This window comes from Sarcophilus harrisii, chromosome 1 (assembly GCF_902635505.1).
Source record: "Sarcophilus harrisii chromosome 1, mSarHar1.11, whole genome shotgun sequence".
Lineage (NCBI taxonomy): Eukaryota > Metazoa > Chordata > Mammalia > Dasyuromorphia > Dasyuridae > Sarcophilus > Sarcophilus harrisii.
The window spans coordinates 54,684,480-54,708,161 of NC_045426.1; the positions used below are offsets into that span (position 1 = coordinate 54,684,480).

Here is a 23,682-nt window from a genome sequence, read left to right on the forward strand (position 1 = left end):
CACGATGCTGCCTCTGGAGGACTCTCTAATTAGGCAACTTGCTTAGTCTACTTTTACCTAAGAGTTTGCAGCTTTATTCTCTCAAGCTGACAAGTCTCACCTCACTCACTACTGCATTTGGGGAAAGACTGTCCTTAATATATTTAAATCAACTCATTTGGAATCCAGATCCTTCTAGCTAATCACGTATGATTAAAGTCCTGTGATAATGGAATCATTAGTAATGGGACTAAGTGTAGGGATTTTGTCAGAATTTGTTATTTCAAATATGAAAAAAAAACTTCCCTTACAATTCCAATAGCACTTTAATCCAATTAAAGTGATTCACCAGGCTGCCCCAGAGCAGCAGAATTCCTAGGGTGTTTCATAGTACCAGCATTCTCATGACTTGCATTTCTTTAATGACAACAAGGAGCTCTCAGCTCACAAGAAAAGGCAAGGGGGGTGGAAATCAATATTCTTAAAAGTCAAGTTCTTCCTGAAAGAGGGAATCTAAGAATGCTGAATGCTTATGTCACTTGCTTATAATATGAGAGCATATCGTCCAGACTCTGGTAAAGGGGGCTGGGGGCTCGTCCTGGGTAATTAGGGGTAGTCTGGGAGGAGGGTTCATTGCTCTTGCTAAAGCCAAATCCCGAGGTGTCATGTGAAGGTCCAGATTGGTTCCAAGGCTGGCCACTGAAGTTAGCAGTTCTCTTCTGGTTAGAATAGTAATCCGATGGTGGGGCAAACTCAGGATCTCTTTCAGCCCTGAGATCTGACTGCCTCTTTGACCAGTGTCCAAAAGAAAATTCTATAAAAAAAAAAGAAAAAAAGACAACAATTTTTAAGAGTTCTTTTACTCCCCAAAGACTATGAAATATTCTTTACCTCAAAAGGAATTTGATAAGGAATTTTGGAATCCAGAAACTTACATAACTTGTCTAATCAGATTAGGCTTTACAAAGAGTTTCTATAAACTATAAGTAGCTATAATAACATAAGGTATTCACTGAAACATCTTAAGAACTAGATTGGCTCCCTTTCACAGGTATAGCTGGGAAGAAATCTTTACTAGATGAGAAATAGAGACATTCTCAAAAAAAAAAAAAAAAAAAAAAAAGATTTTTTTGGGGAGAAAGAAATTAAAACTAAAAAACTCTTGCTCTTAAAAAATGCAAATTAAGATAAGAAAAGAAGTGGTTGGGAAAAAACAATTGCTACCTTAACTATCTGTGAGGGTCTGATATTTAAGTATAAAGCAAAGACAGGGAGTTTAGTGGATTTTCAAGGGATAGCGACAATTCCAAAAGAAATGCAAACTATTAACAATGAGAGACTATTAAAAATATTAATGATAAGGGGGAAAAAATAAATTCCTCCCCCAAAAACGTAAAATTAAAAAATGAGAGAAATGCAAAACTAAGCAACACTGGTCCCGACATCTGAGCATCTGGGCCCCAAATCCATTACAAACACTCCCCTACCTGTATGAGCTTCAGCAAATCACTTAACCCACCTCCCTGGGCTTCTCTCTCATCCCTTGTAGAATGAGGGGTTTGGACTCATAGGCTTCTGGGGCCCTTCAAACTCTACATCTATGATCTGATCAAGCAATTAATAAGTATTTATTAAAAATCTACCATGTGCCAGTATTTCTTAAGTACCTACGACATGCCAGGGTCTATAAACTTGGCGATTTAGAAAGATAATAAAACATGAGAATAATCACCATTGGATGGATTGCCACAAGACAGGAATACTAATTGCACTGTGGGTAGAACTGTGAATTGGTCCACTTATTCTGGAAAGCAATTTGCTAAGAAGCTTACTACAATATCCATACCCTTTGATCAAGAGATCCCAGTGCTAACTTTCAAACTAGTGGGGATCTAAGAGAAAGAGGGCAAAAGTCTCATAAATACCAAAACAATCATAGCAGCATTTCTGTAGCAGCGGAGGGGTATGAACATAGACTTTCCCAAATTGGGACTGGCTCAACAATTTGTGGCCCATGAAGGTCACAAACACCATGGAGTTGTCGGGAGGCAAAGCTGAGTAATCAGAGCCAGAAAGTCAAATGTGAGGCAGCAACGACATCAATGAAAAGAAGGAAGAGAAATGAGGAGACTTAATGCTGGCCATGACAGGCCCAGCAGAAAGAAGAGAAAACAGAGCCAGTAGAGCAACAAGTATTAAGTGCTTGCTGTGTGCCAGGTCCCTTCTCCCAAGAGGTGGGACCAAGGCTGTGGAACGCAGAATACAGTTGGGCTGGGCTGATGGGTTAGTTTGGCAGAACGGATGGTTTTTTCCTCCTCTTCCTCTCCCTCCCTCCCCCCTTGATACAAAGGGGAGATTGCTGGGGAAGGGAAGAGAGTGCGACATATTTGCAGATATCAATAAAATAATTTGGGGCAGCTAGGAGGTACAATGGATAGAGTGCTGGACTTGGAGTTCCAGTCTGACCTCAAACATTTCCTAGCTCTGTGACCCCAGGCATGTCATTTTTCCTTGTCTGCCTCAGTTTCCTCATTGGTAAAATGATCTAGAGAAGGAAATGGCAAAACACTCCAGCTACTTAGCCAAGAAAACCATAAATGGGGTTACAGAGTTAGAAGTGACTGAAATAAGTGAACAACAAAAATAACTATTAAAAAATAGAAAATGCTCTGTATTATTATCTGCATGGAAAACTAAAGTCCTACACCAGTGCTTTGTCACGGCATAGAGATGACCTTGATGGGAGACCCGGATATAGGATCCCCGAGATCCAGGTCCTGCCAGACAGAGAAGCTGGGAGCTTGGGGAGGTCTGAGCCAGCTAAGCTCAGACAGGGCCACGAGAAGACGGGCTGTGGTAACTCATTAGCTATCTATTAAGGCAAGAAGGAATTCTGATATATTTACAAAGAGACTGAAATCCCTCAAGTACCATCATTATTATTTGACATGTTTCACAGGCCAAACCGTACCTGAGAGTAAAGAAGTATTCTGAAGCCTACAGAGGGAACTGCTCTGAGGCTCCATTTTTATTTCTAACAGTTTCTTCCATTGTAGTCTTGGCTCTCACTAATGGAATCTGTGTGATCTCAAGGCCTTAACACATAGTTCTGACCAGAGGCATCCGCCAGGGAGGAATGCTGCCCCAGAATGTGACCCCCAGCCTGGGGCTAGGCTCCCACAGAAAAAGGAAGGAAGCCAAAGTTCATCTGAATGAGCTGGGAGTCTTAAACCTGTCCCTCAGGCCTTCTAACAGTCTTCTGAAAGCCAAGATAAGCAAGCGAAATCTGAACGGCCCGGGCAATTGTTATGCTGAGCTTCTGCCACAGAGGGGCAGCAGGAATTAAATATTCCTAAAATGACTTCTTGGAATGGTCTAAGTTTGCAGCATTTCTCCTTTTTTGGCATTGCTCCCTGGCTTTCTGGGCCCAAAAGGTCCCCAAGATTAGGAGAAGCTAAGCTGGAGGTTCGGCAGAGCTCCCCAAAAGCCCTGGAGAAGCTGCAGGGCCCAGCCAGAGGGAGACCACGCAGGGCCAAAGTGCCCCAAGAGACCAGTGACTCCGACATGAAGCATGAGGCTCCTGCCAGGCCTTCTCACCTTTTCCTCGGTCCCACTCTCGGACGTAAGGGACGCCTGCCTTGGTATCTTTTCTTTCTTGGATGAGGACCTCCACTTTGCTCCTTGGGGCAGCTGGAGGCACTTCTGGCTCTGGTGGAAGGGGCCCAATCACTTCTTCTGCTTGGGGGGTGGGAAGGAGTAGAAAGCATAACATGATTATAAAATTTAAGTTACATCAGCTTATCCCTTTGGAAAAAAGCTCACAAAATCAAGTATACTAACATCAAGATTAAAAAAAAAAAAAAAAAACAACAGAAATCCCTCAAATGATTCATTAACACCAAAAGCTTTTAGTTCTAACCCTTTCTTTTTTTAAAATGAAAAGTTTAAAAAAACATTATTTATTTTTAACATTCTCTTAAAATTTTTTTTTGAGTTCCACATTCTTTCCCTCCATCCCTTCCACTGAGAAGGCAATATGTTATCAGTTATACATGTGAAATCATCCAAAACATTTCTGTATTAGCCATATCACAAAAAAGTACAAGAAGAATAAAGAAAGTGAGGAAATTATATTTCCTTTTGCAGGCAGAGTTATCAATTTTTTCTCTGGAGATGGATAGCATTTTCCACTATGAGTCCTTTGGAACTGTCTAGGACCTTGGAATAGATCAAAGGAACTGAGTATTTCACAACTGATCATCACTACACTATTGCTGTATCATTATCACTATTGCATCACCTCCTGGTTCTGCTCATTTTATTCTGAATTAGTTTACAGAGATCTTCTGAAACCATTTCTTCAACATTTCTTATAATACAATAGTATTCCATTACAATCATATACCAGAACTTGCTCAATAATTCCCCAATTTATGAATATGGTTCTATCCTTCTCTTATGTGGGGAAGTAAAGGAAAGAACTCTAGGATGGGCCCTTTATGGTTCACTCTATTCATTTAGAGAGAGAAGTAGTAACATTGTGGGAACTCCTCACCAAACCCCAACATAACAATATGTATAAAAGATGGTGCTTTAGGAGTTGTAGAGAACTTGGCATGCCTAGGGACGGAGCCACTTTTACTATGCTGAGAAATTACTGAAATTCCTACAATTTCCCCAAAATTTTGTCCAGGATGGATGGAATTAATTTAGCCTATACAAGAGTAAACTATGTGTGAAAACACACACACACACACACACACACACAGACACACATGCACGTGTGCATACACACATTCTACCTAATTAACACAAGTGACAGTAAAAGTCTGTCACAAATAACTTCCATTTGGTTTAATGACTTCCATTAGATTAATCAAAATATAAACTCTAATTACACATTTAAATGTATATAACTCACATTGCTTTTTATAGTTGATTATAAAGGAATGTTAACTGTTAAAACTTTTTTATTTTTAAAATATCAATATTCCCCATAGTGACTAATGCTGTTTGAGAATTTTACTCTTTTTCCTTATTTTTTAAATGAATCTTCAAATTTGCTTATTCTGCACTATCAATTAAAAAAAAGGTTGTTTCTTTTTTCAGAAACTATAATAATAATTATAGTTAATATAATATAATAAATAATAATAATAATAATATGAAGTTTCATTTACCAACTGTTTAAATAAAACACTGAAACTTTTCCTTTACAGCTCAAAGATACAGAGCCGGACATACCTGCAGTCTCTTCTGCAGGCCCATCACCGGTCAGCTTCTTCATCTTTTTCTGCTTCAGTTTTGCAAGTCTGGCTTCCAGCAAAGCTTTTCGTTTTTCTTTGATGTTTTCTCTTCTGGTTCTTTGGTCTGTAGTCTGAATAAATGGATTTTTTTTTAAAGTGTTAAAAATGAAGCCTACATTTAAATGATTAGAGGAAATACCATTTTCAACTTTTGAAAACTTCCAAAAAGAACTCAGATTACATAAGATAATTGTATTCATCAACATACTCAACTTTCATATGCAAAGGTATAAAACAGAAAATTTCAGAGTCAAAGGGCCCACAGAGAATGTATCATGTATCTAAAAAAAAAAAATCTTTGTAATAGCCCTAAAAAAACTTGGTCATCTGGCTTCTATGGTACAGGCGTGTGTGTGTGTCTGCACGTGCACACCCTAAGCCTTAAACAGACAGTTCTTACTTTATGTAAATTTGTATTACACAGATTTCAAAGTTGCATAAAGAATGTTGAAAGAAATCTGCATTCCCCCAAAACACCTATGTTAATTTTACTATCGAGGTCTGTGCTCTCTCCCTCCCTCCTTCCCTTTCTTTCTTTTTTTGTTCCTGGCTTGGCACTCTGTGATCTCCTACCCCAACACAGAAAAAAGACAACCCTTCCAAGTGAACAGAAGAATGGTCCCAGGAAGAGCGCCCCTGCTGCCACCTTCTGAGCCTCTGCCTGGGAGGCCTGCTACTCCACCTGCCCCATCACACCTATCCACGTGTCTCTTTGGCCCCATGTCACCTGTCCTCTCCTGTCTCCATGTCCAGCCCCCATGCGTCTGCCCCAGTATGTTTTTCCTCTTGGTTCCAGCTAGGTCCTCATGTGGCAGTTGGCTATGGCTCCCATGTGTTTCTCCTCCTGCTCTCACTTCTCTTTCTCCAGCCCCAACATGTCCTTGAATTATGTGCTGGCTCCATTCCTTCCTCCACAAGCATTGCATAACATTTGCTTTATGTAGATATCTGCAGAATGGCCCATTTACTTAAAGCAAGAACAGTCTGTGTGTATATACCTATGTATATGTGTGTATACAAGTACATATGTGATATACATGTATATGAGTGTATATATGTATGTATACACACCCATGTACACAAACGTGTGTATGTGTGTGTGTGTGTGTGTGTGCAAGCACGCATACACAAACTGGATCCACTTTTGAAGAGCTTTAATTATTAAGCAGTTTTTCCTTACATTATATTGAAATTTGTCTCCCTTTTTTACACACTGCTTCTGATTAACGTTTTGTTCATCGCAACTATGTGAGGTCGGTAGTTCAAATATCATCTCATTTTATAGCAGAGACAACTGAGGTCCTAAGGGTCTAAGCAATTTTCTTAAATCTACCCAGTTAGGATGAGCTACAGCCTCCCTTTGTTCCTATTATCCCCCCCTCAAATATTTAAAAAGAGCCGTCCTAGGTCTGCTAGGTCTAGGGTGTGCTATGGGGCATGATTTATTCCCCCGGCCACCCTGGCGATCTCCCCCAAGCCTTCCCACATGTGAACCCCAGAATGGTCCCTCACTCCTGTGAGGGCTGGCCACCCACCCATCTCTGGACAGAACACTTCTGTTAACGAAGCCCAAGGCTGCGTCAGCTTCAGGGTTCCCAAGACCCCCCCACTGTCCTGTACTCGCGCAGCTGCCTCCCTGGGCCCCAGAGGATGACTCGCCACTCATCCTAACTGAATCCCACCTGTTGGCAGTGGTCTCTGGATCCCTACCTGGCATTGCCCACCAGCTTCACATCACATTCTAAAAACAAACTCCAACCAATCAGCTGGTTTGTGTCACCGTCTGTGTCACTTTTGTATTTCAAACTCCCGTGCAAGCCTGGCCAAGTGGTGCTGTGCCAGTGGGTGTTATAGCTCAAAAGGAGAGCGGAGGAAAGTCTAGCTCAGGACAGATGGCTTTCTTTACAACGATACCAACGGCGGCTGGAAAGCTCCTCTTTGTTCTCATGAAATGTGATTATTTGGGTAAGCAGTGAAAATGTAACCATATGGGCCAGCTTGGGATGTTTATGAGTGACAGAGGCCGTGGCTAGGGAGCTTTCTTTGAGTTGCCCACATATCTGTAATGCTCCCCCAGCATAATGAGAAGGAAAACCTGCCCACAGAAATCTGGCTGTCTGCTCTGGACCTCATACCTGCTCTCGCAGCATTTCTAAAGTCTCCATTTGCTTGTTTCTCAGTGTTTTGTCTCGGGCAAAGGCAAAATATCCAACACCAAGTTGCCGGGCCTCTGAAATAAATAAAAACCAAAGAAGAAATCATGCTTTCTTGATTTAAATGAAGGTTCAAATTGAACACTCAATTTCCTAATAAAGCCAAAAAGGAAAAGACCTGAGCCTAAGTAAAGACAAAAAACAAACAGAATTTTATATCCAATATCAACATTGGTTACAAAAACGAAGAGGTAAAATAGAGATCAATATTAATCTGCAACCATGGAAGTTTTCTATTTCTCTAAGGTTACAAGTCCACAGGCTTCCTTCAGATTAGAAGATTTTCTTCAAAACTCCTTGATCATTTTTTAAGGGCAATAAAGTAAATATAACAGGACATTAGCTGTCTTCTCTCCTTCCCATGCCCTACTCCATTCACAGTTCAACAGGATAAAGGTCAATAAAAACATTACCATTTTCTCGAATGTCCTCATAGTGAACAGGTCCTACTGGTCTGCTCAGGGCCTCCTTCTCTTCCTCCTCCCACTGCTGTCGCTGAAGCTCTCTTCTCATATCTTCAGACAACAGAGTTTTGTCACTAACATATCTAGTTAAGTGAATAAGAAAACAAGAATAATTTAAATATAAATTTTTGTGCCACAATTCAGAACTGAAATATTTTCTTATGATAAATTTGGAATTCCCAGAAAGCATTTCATTTGGAAAGGTGACAAAACAGGGCTGTGAGATTAAGGCATTGTACACTTCATGAGATAAGACAAGACTAGAGCCAGATGGGCCCTGAGTTGTGGAGTCCCAGAGGAGGAACCTCTGAAGACTCAGAGGGCAGTTACTTCTTTTAAGATCACCCTGCATTGCTCTACAGCAGAGCATGTCACACAATGGCTCTGTCAAGCTGGAAGAGGAGGTGCAGCTATTGAAATTTCTATTTCTAGTACCACCAAGGCAGTATATAGTTCTTCCATGTACACTTACAGCTTTCCATTAAGATTTTTATCCATTTCTATCAGGCCTGGCAAATCCTTCTTCATACAGCGTCTAGAACGGCCTAAAGAATCCACATAATCGACCCTGAAAGGAGAAAAAATAATCATCAGCAAGATTCTGTGATTTCAGGTTTATGACTTCCTAAACCAGGAAGCTGGTGCTAGGGAAGAAAAGGTGGTAAAAGAACAAACAAAACGTAAAGCTGACCCACAACAGATTTACTATATACTAATCTCATGTGTAGAAGTTTTATAGAATCAGGTCTCATAGTTCTAATTTTTAACAAATATTGTCAGTTCAAGACTGCTCAAGCACAGAATAGGATGGATATAAATTTCCTAAACTGTCGCATTCACTTGCTTAAGTTAATTCTACATGCCTAAAATTTTCAACCAACTTATTCCAAGCTTCATGTTATTCCCCACAGTGGAGAGTCCCAGGATTAGAGTCAGGAGAGAGGAGACATTTCATCTCAGAGAGCCTGTTTCCCCATTTGTAAAGTGGGAATAACACTAGCATCATCACCTGCACTGAGCTGTTGTAAAGGAAGTATTTTACAAAGGGATGGGGTTAATGTTTATTACTGAATCAGTGCTTTCCCATTTTTATACAGTTAAGAGGATTTTATTATTTTTAAAGTTGTGACATTAAAAAGCAATATTTAGGGGCAGCCAGGTGGTGCAGCGGATAGAGCACCAGCCCTGAAATCAGGAGGACCCAAATTCAAATCTGATCTCATACACTTAACACTTCCTAGCTGTGTGACCCTGAGCAAGTTACTTAACCTCAATTGCCTCAGCAAAAGAAAAAAAAAAAAGAAAAGCAATACTCAGCATCCTTAAAAACTTCTTGGACAACAAGTTCTTTTATCTTCCTTTAATTCTGGCTCTTTTTTCTTATTTTTGACCAATTTAAAAAATTTAAAGTAGAACTGATATATATATATATATATATATATTTGCACAATTTGATCACTGCACAATTGATTCAAAGCTGATCTTAAGGGATCACCAAATCAAACTCTCTTATTTAACAGATGAAGAAAAGATGTCTCAGCAAGACTTGGCCAAAGCCATACAACAGTTAGTGGTGGAGCTGGGGCTAGAATCCAGGTCTCCTGCTTCCAGGTTCCTACAATGATAAACTGATCTCCCCTGAAAACATTAAATTTGATTTATGATGGGATTGACAGAATTAAAAAGAGAATTTCAAAAGGTTATAAAGCTGTGAAAGACAAAGATTCTCTAGGAGCACAGACACAGGGCCGGGCAGGGCCTGAGGGGTGATCTGGCCCATCTTCTTCATTTCACAGACCGGGAAAGTGCAGTCTGAGGAGTTCAGGTGGCATACCAAAGGTCATACAGACCATTCTCAGTGGTGGAATTTGAATCCAGGTCCTTTAATCTAGAATTGGTGTTCTTTCCACTGCCCCAAGCTGCCTCCCTAAACTTGTGTGACACTTGTATTCTACATCTCAGCAGAGACAAGGTTGTTGGAACCGTGGCTAGAGAGGAGATCTGGGTGCAACAGCTGCCACAGACACACACTGGCTGTGCTCCTCTGGGCAAGTCACTCAAACTCCTCAGGGTCTCAGGCATTCCCTCCTTGATACTGGGTCAGTGCCTATTCTGGAGCAGCTGGGACAGTGCTGGGGACAGTAGAGTTCCATAAGGTAGAGGCAGGAAGGGCCTGAGAGATCATCTAGTGACCAGACTCTATCTAGTCCAATTTCCTCAATTTCCAAAGGAAGAAACAGACTTCCAGCAGTTAAGTGGATCATAGAAGGTCACAGAGCTGGCAGGGACAGTCAGGACTGGGACCCAGATCTTTTAAGACCTAATCTTGGGCTTCTATTATACCAGGGCAAGATCTCAATCAATACTTGTGGATTCACTAACTGGTTAAAAAGTCATGCTCATATACATACTTTGGGATACAGCTCTGAATTCTTTAAATGTTCTTTCTTTCCAACATGTTTGTAGCAAATACTCAGATTAAGATCTCAATATTCAAACCATGAATTAAAAACAGAATGAGAATTCATCATGGCAGCCCTAAGCTGATTACTACAAGAAATAAACCTTCTAACTGTCTAAGCAGTTTCCTCTTTTAATGAATAAACGGAAAGGGAAAAAAAAAGATCTTGCCAGATGGCCTTCATCATTATTTACAGTATCACTGCTGAAAGATTATCCACCACCTGGAACTTAACTACAGTGTACTTTTTATGAGCAATTAGAATTCTAGAGCTTAATTTAAAAACAAAAAGGCGTTCAGAAATGCTGTTAAAGCAGCTCCTTTTGCCATATGGTGGCACGCGACACCTTCAATTGTCCCCCAAACTCTTCAGATCACTGAAAGTTGCTTGTGATCATATGGCATTAATAAAAGAACAATGGCATTAAACCTTTCAAAGCAGATGAGGTTTCTGTGATGAATATCACTCCTGAGGAAGTTGTAGAAAAGTTTCCAGGAGAATGGAAGTTCAGTTACTACTAGTTGAGCCAACTGCTCAATCAACAAATTCTGATTCTATGAGGTACTGCTGGTCACAGGGAGATAGGAAACTGTCCTCAAGATGCATAAAATCTAAATGAGGAGATGAAGGATATGCATGTGAAAAGATGGCGAAGAATCCCAGGAATTAAATGTGTTGGTACAGTTAAATGCTGTCAGTCATTAGAGGAAAGAGAGGGATGTTAGCCAGGAGGCAGAGACAAGTACAGAAGGACAAAGAGAATGACAGCAGGTCTGGGCAGAATGGTTCCGGAGGGCTTTGAGACAGAAAAAGATTAAAGAATAGTTGAGTAAAGGGAAAAGAATGGGGACAATACCACAGGCTGGGGTTTTCCCCACCATAATTCTTGTTGGATAGTATGCATCTCCTTCTAGCAGCTCTTTAGACAAAGGTAAGTATTTTGAAGTTTAATTGACAATGTACTCCAGAACAGCAACATCCCCCTTGAAAAAAACATATTAAACTTGTGTTTTTACATTAATGTAAGAAAAACACTAGGAAAGTGAAATTTAAATAGTAAAGGATAACTGTTTATGTGAATTTATGTTCAAATTCATGTTATGTTCATGTAATTTTTTTTGTTTTTTAAACAACTTGACTTAACTTGATTAGGAAAAAAGAATGCAATTTCTGATCCATTTTCAGGTTTTTTTTTTTTAAGCTTCCATTTAATTTCTACAAGGATATATATATTATTAATATTTTATAACTGCAGCTAGCATTCACTGCCTGGAAAAAATTTCTACTAATGGTGATAGTTCAATAAAGAAGAGAAATAAAGCAGTACCCATAGTAGAAGGAATAGAACAGTCTAGTTCTGACTAAATAATCACTTTTGTATTTGCTTTTTCTTCAAAACACATTTTTTTCTGGGTGCAAAACTGCTGTAGAAAGCCATGTAATGTGTGGTAGACAGATACAAGGAGAAGACATGTTTACTTCTGTAATTACCCATTCTAGTCTTAATTTCACTGAGACTGAGATTCATTCACAAAGGAATTCTAAGTTGAAAAAAGTTAGGAGGTAAGAGTAAGATTGCAATGAAAGCCATGATATTGAAAGAACATCATGAGAAGAGAGGGAAAAAGTGAGTCTGATATGCGATATGAGTAACTAAATACTACAAACCATTCTTCACTGGGATCTTGGGGAGGAGGTATATCAGCGTCAGAAAGAGCTTCATCTCCATCTTCTTCTTTTCCTGCAGCCTCTTTAGATTCTTTGTTCAGGTTTAGGGCCTGCATTTCTCTTCGTTTGTCTATAATCTTCTGTGTGAAATCCACAAGGTACATATCTTCTGTTTCCTCATCTGAGAGAAAAGATATTTTTTAGATATGTGACATCAAAGAATACACCGAGTAGAAATCAATACAAAACAGTTTCATTCTTCTCCACAGTGGCCAAAATTTCCCTTAGCAGTTTCAACAAACAATGCTTGCCCCTCTTCTGGTGTGCTCTTACAAAGACACAGACTGATAGTTAGCTGTCAATTCCACTTCTGTTTTAAAAAGCACTGAAGAAAAGGCCTGTTAAGATTCCACAGCTGCCCAGTTCTGTCAATAAAGACACTCTTGGAAGGATCTATGCCCAGTGAGAATGTCATTGGCTAGAGAACACAATGGGTAAGTTGCAGAGAAACATTGGGCCAATGATAGAAGACAGAAAGTATTACAGATAAACCAATGCAGGACAGCACCAATTTGGGGAAAATCGATAATGTCTGTGCAAGAAATTCTCAATGTGAATAGGAAGAATCATATCACTTAACATGTGGTGGACCTAATTTGACCTATTTCATAAACAGATTCATTAAACTGTTTGGGCGAGATTTTGCTATATTAAATTTAAAGTTTAAAAAAGTCATAGGAATATTATCCTCAATAAGTATTTATTCAGACTTTTATGAATAATGCAAAGGGCTAGAGGCAGCATAAGTCCAGAGAAATACTGCACGAAACCTTCCCAGAGTGGGACACAGCACCTGGTGGGGAATGGAAACTCCTGTCAGAGCCAGGACTATTTGCTTCTTTGTACTTGTGCTCCTAGTTCTCATCACAATGCCTGGCACATAATAGGTACTTGCTGATTGATTGACTGCATGCATGGAATCAGAGGCCAAAAAACATGGATGATTTTATTCAATTCCTTTTGTTATGTATGTGAAGAAGAAGCCAAATAACAAAAGCCAAATGAATTTATGAACATTTGGCAGCTATTTCCCTATTAGTACTGTTGTTAAAAATAAAATACATATTTCAATAGGGTTCTAAGTGAAAGGAAAGAATCAGAAACACATCAACATCTCTCAGTTTATTCACCTAAGAAGTCTCCTTTAGTCATCTGTTCATACAATTTGGCTTTCTCTTCTAATTTTTCCCTAAAGAGAAGAAACAAATGTTAAAAAAAAAATAGTACTCTGAACCAAAACTAAACCCAAATTCACAGTTACTAAAGTTGCTGAACAACTGGTGCTTAATGTCAAGGACATGGGAGGTTTCTGTCTCTATCTTTCAGAAAAAGTGCCCATAGGCCCATTAACAAGCCTTCTCAGGAGAAAGGCAAGCTACTGGTTCTTAATGCATAGCCTTAACTTCCAGGAAGCTATACTCGGGTCACCTGTGGGTTGATGTCTCATCACCCCTGAGTTTATCATTACAAAGCATGCTCTTTTGGCATGAGCAATCTGCTCCTGCCAATAAGTATATCTAGAGCTGACATATACTGATCACTTTATAGTGTGAAGTACTTTGTAGTCATTATCTCATTTGATTCTCACAACCATTCTGTGAGGCTGCTTGCACTACAGGTGGTCGTTAGCCTCATTTTACAAATGAGGAAACTTAGATCCAGAGAAATTAGAGGGACTTGCTTGGAGTCACAAAGCTAAGGGGAGTCAGGCTGGTCCTTTCATTCTTATTCCAGCAGTCTAGACTATGGCATATTGCCTCTCTACTTACCACCTAAGACTCAAGTTAAGATCAGACAACTCACTGGCACTTTATCCAAAAACTGATTGCTTTATTAATTCTGGTGAGGTTTCTTTCTTTCTTTTCTTTTTTTTTTTTTTGCAGGAGCAAGCAGGACCAGATCAGGTAGATGGTCCAAGAGTCTTTTGTCACAACTAAACTGAACCAGGAGCTCAAATTTTAAACCATGCTGATTCAAGGATAGAAAAATTTAAGGAGCAACCAAAAGAATCTCCTTTTTCTTGGAGATACTCATTTTAGTGGTATGATTTTAAATACTACTTTGTCTAACGCCTAACGCCCTTAAAGGTGACAAAAACACACATTTCCTGGGGTACAGGGGTACAACATCACCTTGACTTGTCTAATGTCTTTTGCTCTTCAATCTTCTGTTCAGCATCTTTTTCAGCCCGTGATGAAACACCAGCATTTTGTTTATTCCAGATACTTGGTTTCTGGAGAATTAAAAAGCCCCACAACAAAATCAACATATGACTGTCAGTAAGATCACTACATATTAGCCACAGAAGGAAAACAACTTACAAATAATCAGTCAGTGGAATAAAAAACAAACTTATGGTGTCAGACATAGTGGGAGCTCAGAGTCATTGATGTGTTAACAAAAATTTCTATACAGTCACATAATATCATTAGTAGAATTAATCTATTCCCTAATTACAGCCTCACTGAGTACTCTAATTTTAGAAAATGACATATTTGAAGAACAATGTTCACTGAACACAGTTAACAACATAAATGAAGCTAAACTATTAAAATCTGAAGCCACTAAAAAGCTCTTTTAAAAGAGTCTTCCTCGTTACATTTCTGTCATTCTGTTGTTCCCATTTGCTATCTGTCCAGTATAATGAAGCAAATGGATTTTTATCTCTGAGATTATGTTAAAGCTATTTATTGACAACAAAACATGAACAGACATTGTTTTCTACCATCTGGGTTCAGGAAACAATACTTGTTGTTGCAACAAATTTTATACCTGTAGGTAATTAATAAATATTGTATTTCTACCTTGTTGGTTGATTTTGGCTTCCCTGTAACTCCAGCATCTTTGAGAAGTTTTTCTTGTTTGAATTCTTCTTGTTTTCGGAAAAGTTCAGCCTTGAGGTCTACTAACTAGAACAAAAATAAAAAGCAATCACCTCTAAACAAGTGAAAACACAAGCAGATGAAGAATATATAATGGTTATCTGGACTTTTAGTCCATTAGTAAATATACATATATTTTGGACAAACTCAATAAGAATTTTGGGTGGAGCAGGTAGGTTGTCCTTAGGAAGCTGGGGAGCACTCTGAAAGATCTCAACAAGTTCCCTAACACAAAACTCATTTTAATAATAAGGTTCTCAAACTAAAAACTATTAACTAGTATATGAGTGTTCCAAATAACTAATGATACGACAAATAAAAATCAAAACAATTCTGAAGATTGACCTGATACTTGACAAAATGATAAAATGGCAAAAGATGGAAGGTGATACTGATAGAGTAGCAGAAAAACAATTGTAGGTGGCGCTATGAAGTGACCCAATTACATAAGATTCACAGATCTCACAAGTTGTTATATATTCCAAGGTCAAAGTTGCAAAGAAGATCATATATGCAACAAAATATTCAGAGCAGAATTTTTTGTAGTAGCAAAGAACCAAAAACAAAGTAGATGACCGTAAATTAGGAAATAGCAAAACAGACTGTGGCACATGAATGTAATAAAATATTACTGCTCTATAAGAAATGAGAATATTTGGAGAAATACAAGAATACATATTTCAATTGATACAAACAGATAAGAGTCAGGAGACAGCAGACACAAACCAACCATCATGGAAATGGAAAGAATAACAATAACAACACAATGCTGAATATAATGACTGAACTTGACCAGGGGGACTATAAACACAGAACATCACGTTTATCAGAAGTTCATATCTCTGATAATATGTTAATTTTGCTGAATTGCTTCCCCCTTTTAAATTCCTTGTTACAGAAGATGACTTGCTGCATAAGGGAGAAGTATTCAGAAAGGAATTTGAAGATGATGGGAGAAAAATTATACACAATTTTTTAAAACCATCTTTGTCCTTGTGATTCTTTATGGCTTTAAATCATGGAAAACCAAGCTTTCCAAAGAATCAAACCCAAAAAACAATGGAGAAATCCCTAGCAAATATAAGTAGACTATATCACATTAGTGAGACAGCGACAGCTTGTGTCTAAGAAGTGGCATAAATAAATATATTTCATCTAGAAAATATAGGGATAGGAACAGAAGCTCAGATTTCATAGAAATCTAGATGAAAAAATTCCCTCTATCAATGTAAAGTGGTATCTTTGCTCCAACTTCCAGTTTTAGAATTATCTAGAGCACTGAGAGATGTGAACTGAGGCTTTCCTGGCTCCTTGAGGCCGGCTCTTCTCTATGCAACACCATGCTCTGATATGGCAAGAATAATAGAAAGATACCCCAGTGCTCCACTGCTACTCATTACAGGTTAAAAAAAAATCAAGAGAATGTCTTTTAATGCATTAGGCAGATACTATTCGGAAGATCTGTGGAAGAACATAAACATAAACAAAAACCACACAGGAAAGAATATTAATTGCTGTGATGTCCACCAGTGGAGATTCATATTCATCAAAACATTTAAAATAGGTAAATGTAATAAGTACACTTGAGAGTGGCTAATAAAACAAATGAGATCTCTGATGCGGTTGTTGACTAGAGATAACATGGTAGTGGAAAAAGAATCAGATATGAAATCAGAAGACCCAGGCTTCAGTCATTTGGTCTCATCACTAAATAGTTCTATGACCTTGAGTAAATTACATGACATTATGGACTTATAGGATTCCATATTCTCTTGTCTTTCTACCTTCATCTACATCTTTTTCCTATCCTTAGGAGCTTCTGAAAAGTTTTTTTTTTTTTTAAATTTTGATAATCAGTTTCTATTTTGGAAAAAAAAAAAATATCTCTAATGTCACTTTCCAGAGTAAAAGACAATTTCATCTTCAGAATCCAAATTTCCTTAACAGATGTTAAGCTTTCGCCTTTTCTTTTATGCCTTCCCTACAACAAATTCTTCAATCACAAGGGCATAATATTCTTTAAATGACACTTAGAAAGCATCACAAGATTTAGAATTGAAAAGGAATGGGAAGGTAATTCAGTTCAATAGGTTCATTTTCCAGATTCTATTTTCCAATATTATGCTGTGAAAATATATGCTCCAGATTGTATGTAGAAATCCATGACTCTCCCTACCTGTTTACCTGGGTTGAGCTTTGTTGAGAATTTCTAAGTTCTACTCTCCAGAGGTTGGAGTCTCCCCAAATCCAAGGATACAACATTCGATATTGTTAACTACTCTTTCCTCCTGGATATTCTCTCCTTTGGGTTTTCATGGCTACTTCTCTTTGTTCTACCTGCTAACTGATTTGTCTCAGTCTCTTCTGCCGGACAGCTGTCCGGGTGGCCGCGGGCCAGATGTAGCAGCTGAGGATGATTATCCCTCTCACCCAGGACTATGAAGTTTCTTTATCTAAAGGCCCACAAAACAAAGTTTTTGTTTTTACTATAGTCTGGCCCTCCAACAGTCTGAGGGACAGTGAACTGACCCCCTATTTAAAAAGTCTGAGGACCCCTGCTCTTCTCCCCAAGGTTCTGTCCCGGGACCACTTCTCTTTTCCTAGATGTTCTTACTCATCCTTAGTTTCTCTTTCTCCCAAGCACCAGCCTGTTATTGGACATAAAGAACTGGACTTCAGTAGGCATCTTAAACTCAGGTGATAAAACAGCTGATCTTTCCCCTCAAACCCTATCTTCTTCCCAACTTTCCTACTACTATTGCAGCTACTCCCAACTCTAGGATTACCCTTAACTCCAGTCTCTCACTTACCCAAAATAATCAATCACTTGCCAAATCTTGTCATTTCTTTTCCTACAATATCTCTCTTAGGCATTTCCTTCTCTATACTCACCATCATTACATTATCTCAGGCCCTCATCATCTCTTGCCTGGACTCCTACAATAACTCTTTACATTTGTCATTTGCCTTCAATCTCTCCCCACTATCTAATCCATTCTCCATTTTGAAGCTATTGGTATGATCATGACATCCCTGTTATTACTTAATAAATAGCTCCCTCTTACCTCCAAGATCATATATAAAGTCTTTTGGCATATAAAATTCATCACAACTTGGGCACTTCCTACTCTTCCAGTCTTCTTACTTTCTATAACCTTCCACACTTGATGAGCCAATCCGACTGGATTACCTGGTGTTCCTCAAATTCTACATCACACCTCTTTAGCTGGTACTGTCTATTCCCATGCAATCTAGAATGCTTTTCCTTCCAAAATCACATTTTTGGAGTCATTGGCTACCTTCAAGACACAGCTCAAGGGCCATATTCTTGCATCGGTTTTTCCAGGTCTCCCCAGGTCCCCCCCATTCCTTCCACTGATTTAATATTTATCTTGTATATTATGACTTTCATGTTGCCTGCTACATTAGAACAGAAGCTCCTTAAAGGCAGGAGCTGTTCTTAATTTTTCTTTGCATTACCAGCATTTAGGAAAAACGATAGCCCAGAACAAGCACTTACCAAATGCTAACATTGACTGAAATGTGGAATCTATGAGGTAGTTCCACTGGAGGCTTTCAAGCCTTTTCATCCCTTTTCAGGGATGTAATAGTGGAGATTTCAAGCACAGATTGAATAAGCTGGATGTTGAGGTGCTTTCTGACTTATTACTCTGTAATCTGAACTACAGAAAGGACCTCTCTATTTGAATCATACATTAAAAAGTTAAGACAAGAAGGGCTTGGAGGTGGCAGCCCTGTTTGAAAGTGGCTAGAAACTGGAAAATGAATGGATGCCCATCAATTGGAGAATGGTTGGATAAATTGTGACATATGAATGTTATGGAATATTATTGTTCCGTAAGAAATGACCAGCAGGATGACTACAAAGAGGCTTGGTGAGACTTACATGAAGTGATGCTAAGTGAAATGAGCAGAACCAGGAGATCATTATATACCTCAACAATGATACTGTATGAGGATGTATTCTGATGGAAGTGGATTTCTTTGACAAAGAGAAGATCTAACTCAGTTTCAATTGATCAATGATGGACAGAAGCAGCTACACCCAAAGAAAGAACACTGAGAAATGAATGTAAACTGTTTGCATTTTTGTTTTTCTTCCCAGGTTATTTTTTACCTTCTGAATCCAATTCTTCCTGTGCAACAAGAGAACTGTTTGGTTCTGCACACATATATTGTATCTAGGATATACGGTGACATATTCAATATGTTTGCCATCTGGGGGAGGGGATGAAGGGAGGGAGGGGAAAAGTTGGAACAGAAGTGAGTGCAAGGGATAATGTTGTAAAAAATTACTCAGGCATGGATTCTGTCAATAAAAAGTTATAATTAAAAAAAAAAAAAAAAGAAGGGCTTGGAGGAACTTTTGACTAACCTAAGATCATAGAAAATAAGAAATAGAAATAAAAAAGATACGTTTTAATCCTGACTCTTCTACTTAATTACTGAACATGGGAAAATTATTTTATTTCTTTGGGCCTTAATTTCCTTACCTAGGGAACAAATGAGCCTAACTAAATAACTGAGGTTTCTCCCAGTTTTAAATAAACAAAAATTCAGGAAGTTTAACACTAGTAGACTACAGGCTAATGAGTCAATTATATGTCAGTCAAAAAAACCAATGGGATGTTGGGCATGGAGAAAAGAATAAGGTGATAACTCTGTGGTACTTTGACCCCTTCAGATCACAAAACACTCTGTCCAGGTATAGGCAAAAGACTCAAGAAAGGTATTAAAAACTAGAGAATATACAAAGAGAACAATTAGAATGATAAAAGGCATTGAATTCATGCTATGGAGGATCTGCTAAAAGCAGTCTGTTTAGAAGTTACCATGGAAACATGGTAGCTATCTTTGAGTTTATAAAGGGCTATTACATGGACAAGGGATTAGATTTTTTTTTTTTTTTTCTGTTTAGCCCCAGAGGACAGACTTAGGAAACTTAGGAATCAAAGATCAAAGTTGCAAAGGGGCAAACTTAAGCTTTATGTGAGTATAAACTTCCCAAAGATATTGGCTATCAGAACTAGAAGATTACTGAACACAGCAACAGCAAGATTATACGATGGGACATGGCTCTTCTCAACAATGAGATGATTGAGGCCAGTTCCAATGATCTTGTAATGATGAGAGCCATCTATACCCAGAGAGAGGCCTATGGAAATTATTGATTTTTGCTTTAATTTTATTTTCTTTCTCATTTTTCTTCCTTTTTCATCAGATTTTTCTTGTGCAGCAAGATAATTATATAAATTTGTATGCCTATATTTGATTTACATATATTTTTGCCATGTTTAACATATACTGGATTATTTGCCATTTGGGGATGGGGTGGGGAAAAATTGGAACACAAGGTTTTGCAAGGGTCAATGTTGAAAAATTGTCCTTGCATATGTTTTGAAAATAAAAAGCTTCAATTAAAAAAAAAAAAAAAGATATTGGCTATCACAAAGACCCTCCAGAGGCAGTCAGTTTCTCATTAGCTATTGCTATGTTCTAAGGGGATTGTTTTTCAGGTGTGGTTAGGAATGAACCTCTGGAGGTCTTGCCAGCTCTGAAATTCTGGGATAGCATCACAAATTATGTCATGAGTAGAAAGGGAAGGCTGAAACAGCCTAATCCAAACCATATATGAATAAACAAAAATTCCCACATCATCCTCAATATGTGGTCATCTTCTTGAATACTGGCAACCAAAATGTACATCCTGGAATATTCTAGGTGAAAAATATTCCTAGTGCTCAGGAAACTCACTCTTTTGTAATCTTTAATACTAAGGAAGGACCAGATGGAGTCCAAAGATGCATGGCAACATAGTATCTACCCTTGGAATAAACAAGGCATTGACACCATCCTATTTAAAGCATTCTTTGAACTTCATCACCGTATGGAGACAGCTCTTAATCCTCCAAAACTATGCCAGTAGAGAGCAAACAAGTTTGCCAAAATGTAAAACCATCATGTCCATCCTAAGTAATGGAAGGAAAATAGCTGTTGCTCAAGGTCCGGCCTAGCTAAATTTGGAAAGGTTCAATGTTCTTAGTTGTGAAAACTCTCAGAGACTATCTAATCAACTTTACAGACAGGCTGCTATATGTCAGTTGGGTCAATAGCCATATAGACAAAGCCCACTGAAGTGTTTTACATGTTCCGAGCTGTCAATAGCTCAAAGGACCTTAAATCTCTTTTTAAAAATTTTTTATTTGTTTATTTATTTTTTTAGGACCTTAAATCGCTCTTTTTTTAATATTTAATTTTTGTTTTTTATCTATTTTTTTAGGACCTTAAATCTCTTTTTTTTTAATTTTTAATTTTTGTTTTTTATCTATTTATTTTTTTAGGACCTTAAATCTCTCTTTTTTTTAATTTTTATTTATTTATTTTTTTAGGACCTTAAATCTTTTTTTTTTTTAATTTTAAATTTTTGTTTTTTATCTATTTATTTTTTAGGACCTTAAATCTCTCTCTTTTTTAATTTTTATTTATTTTTTAGGACCTTAAATCTCTCTTTTTTAAAAAATTTTTATTTATTTATTTTTTTAGGACCTTAAATCTTTTTTTTTTAATTTTAATTTTAAATTTTTGTTTTTTATCTATTTATTTTTTAGGACCTTAAATCTCTCTCTTTTTTAATTTTTAATTTTTATTTATTTTTTTAGGACCTTAAATTTCTTTTTTTTTTATTTTAATTTTTATTTTTTTTTAGGACCTTAAATCTCTCTTTTTTTTAATTTTTAATTTTAAATTTTTATTTATTTATTTTTTTAGGACCTTAAATCTTTTTTTTTTTAATTTTAAATTTTTGTTTTTTATCTATTTATTTTTTAGGACCTTAAATCTCTCTCTTTTTTAATTTTTAATTTTTATTTATTTTTTAGGACCTTAAATCTCTCTTTTTTAAAAAATTTTTATTTATTTTTTTTTTTAGGACCTTAAATCTTTTTTTTTTTATTTTAAATTTTTGTTTTTTATCTATTTATTTTTTAGGACCTTAAATCTCTCTCTTTTTTAATTTTTAATTTTTATTTATTTTTTTAGGACCTTAAATTTCTTTTTTTTTATTTTAATTTTTATTTTTTTTAGGACCTTAAATCTCTCTTTTTTTAATTTTTAATTTTAAATTTTTATTTATTTTTTTTTAGGACCTTAAATTTCTTTTTTTTAATTTAATTTTTAATTTTTTTTTTTAGGACCTTAAATCTCTCTTTTTTTTAATTTTTAATTTTAAATTTTTATTTATTTTTTAGGACCTTAAATTTCTTTTTTTTAATTTAATTTTTAATTTTTTTTTTTAGGACCTTAAATCTCTCTTTTTTTTAATTTTTAATTTTAAATTTTTATTTATTTATTTTTTTAGGACCTTAAATTTCTTTCTTTTAATTTAATTCTTAATTTTTATTTTTTTTAGGACCTTAAATCTCTCTTTTTTTTAATTTTTAATTTTAAATTTTTATTTATTTATTTTTTAGGACCTTAAATTTCTTTTTTTTTTTAATTTTAATTTTTAATTTTTATTTTTTTAGGACCTTAAATCTCTTTTTTTTTAAATTAAAATTTAAATTTTTTTTAGGACCTTAAATCTCTTTTTTTTTTAATTAAAATTTAAATTTTTTTAGGACCTTAAATCTCATCGAAGACTTTCTTCCCGGCTTCAATGGAGCCCACCTCCTCCTCCTGCGCGGTTCCCCCTCACAGACACCCCCACGCGCTGTTCTCGCCGCACAAATCTCACTTCCTGATTTTCCTCAGAGACCCCTGGAGGCTTTGACGGACGGAGGGGAAGCAAACCCGAGGCCGGGGAGGAGAAAGAAGCTGGGCGCAATCGCTGGGGGGAGCCCTGAGAAGAGGTGAGGCCGGGGAGGCTGCGGCTGGGGAACAGCGAAGGTCTAGAATCTGTACCCCGAGGCAGCCCTCGGGCCCCTGGGCCTCAGGGGGCGGAGGGGCTCCAGGTCCCCGGGAGAAAGGCGGGGTTGCTCCGGGGCTTCCCCGGGGTGCGGAGAGGCTCGGGATGGGGGAGGGGCCTCTGACGGGGCGCACTCACCGAGGAGGCCGCGACGTCCAGCGGCTTCTTCCTGCGGTCCATGGTCACCGACGTCCCGCGAAGCTCCGGAACCACCAGGACCCCGAAGCGGGGATTCTGTCTCTCTCTTCCAGAGCAGTCAAAAAACGGGCGGAAGCGATCTTCTCGGTAGTGCCGCAAAGCAACACGGAGGTGGCTTTTTCGATAATGTCGTAAAACGCCTTGGAGATGGGCCGGCGCCATTTTAGGGAGGTCAAGTGTGGCGCTACGGTGAAGTAAAAGAGAAGGGCGGAGCTGGTGGGTGTGAAGCTAAGGCTATTTCTGCCCCGGAACTAGGTGCTCTCTGCTCTGGGTGGCGCAAGGGGTAGAGCACCAGCCTTTAAATCAGGAGGACCCGAGTTCAAGTCTGATCTCAGACACTTTACACTTCCTGGCTGTGTGACCCACCTGGGCAAGTCACTTAACCCCAATCCCCTTAGGGGGAAAACAAATTGATGGTGAGAATAGGACTTCAGGAAAACCAAGGACAAAAATAAGCAAAATATGATCTTAAATAAAATGTGTGTATAAATACATATACAAATATGGATGTAAAAATGATGATTAA

General features: G+C 37.7%; 1 protein-coding gene and 1 long non-coding RNA gene across 4 annotated transcripts in view; one reads left to right on the forward strand and one right to left on the reverse strand.

Annotated features, from left to right (window-relative positions):
• Positions 1-279: 279 nt before the first annotated feature.
• On the reverse strand, positions 280-23,250 carry CCDC174 (coiled-coil domain containing 174). 3 transcript variants are annotated; one of them, XM_031955778.1, is made up of 11 exons: positions 23,097-23,250; positions 14,957-15,061; positions 14,285-14,385; positions 13,283-13,341; positions 12,093-12,273; positions 8,435-8,530; positions 7,912-8,045; positions 7,421-7,515; positions 5,224-5,356; positions 3,577-3,717; positions 280-793 (listed from the first exon to the last, which is right to left on the reverse strand). In XM_031955778.1, the coding sequence occupies exons 1-11, from the start codon at positions 23,136-23,138 to the stop codon at positions 510-512; spliced, it is 1,371 nt and encodes a 456-aa protein (XP_031811638.1). In that variant the 5' UTR covers positions 23,139-23,250; the 3' UTR covers positions 280-509. The 3 variants fall into 3 exon arrangements, with proteins under 3 accessions (XP_031811638.1, XP_012399091.2, XP_031811650.1); XM_012543637.3 differs by having other exon boundaries at positions 3,577-3,714; positions 23,097-23,249; XM_031955790.1 differs by lacking the exon at positions 23,097-23,250 and adding an exon at positions 22,675-22,779.
• The window catches only part of LOC116421887, a 57,671-nt gene continuing 56,768 nt past the window's right edge, over positions 22,780-23,682 (forward strand). The window contains exon 1 of the long non-coding RNA XR_004232472.1: positions 22,780-22,902. This is a non-coding gene — a long non-coding RNA (uncharacterized LOC116421887). The remainder of the gene's footprint in view (positions 22,903-23,682) is intronic.

What these genes read in the sequence shown, in the direction of transcription:
- CCDC174 (XM_031955778.1), bottom strand. Translation starts at nt 23,138, where the DNA reads ATGGACCGCAGGAAGAAGCCGCTGGACGTCGCGGCCTCCTCG. An exon ending in AAGACATTAGACAAGTCAAG is followed by an intron (nt 13,342 to 14,284) that starts GTGATGTTGTAC and finishes TCTTCTCTTTAG; the next exon opens with GGAAAAATTAGAAGAGAAAG. An exon ending in GACTAAAGGAGACTTCTTAG is followed by an intron (nt 12,274 to 13,282) that starts GTGAATAAACTG and finishes CTTTTCTCTCAG; the next exon opens with ATGAGGAAACAGAAGATATG.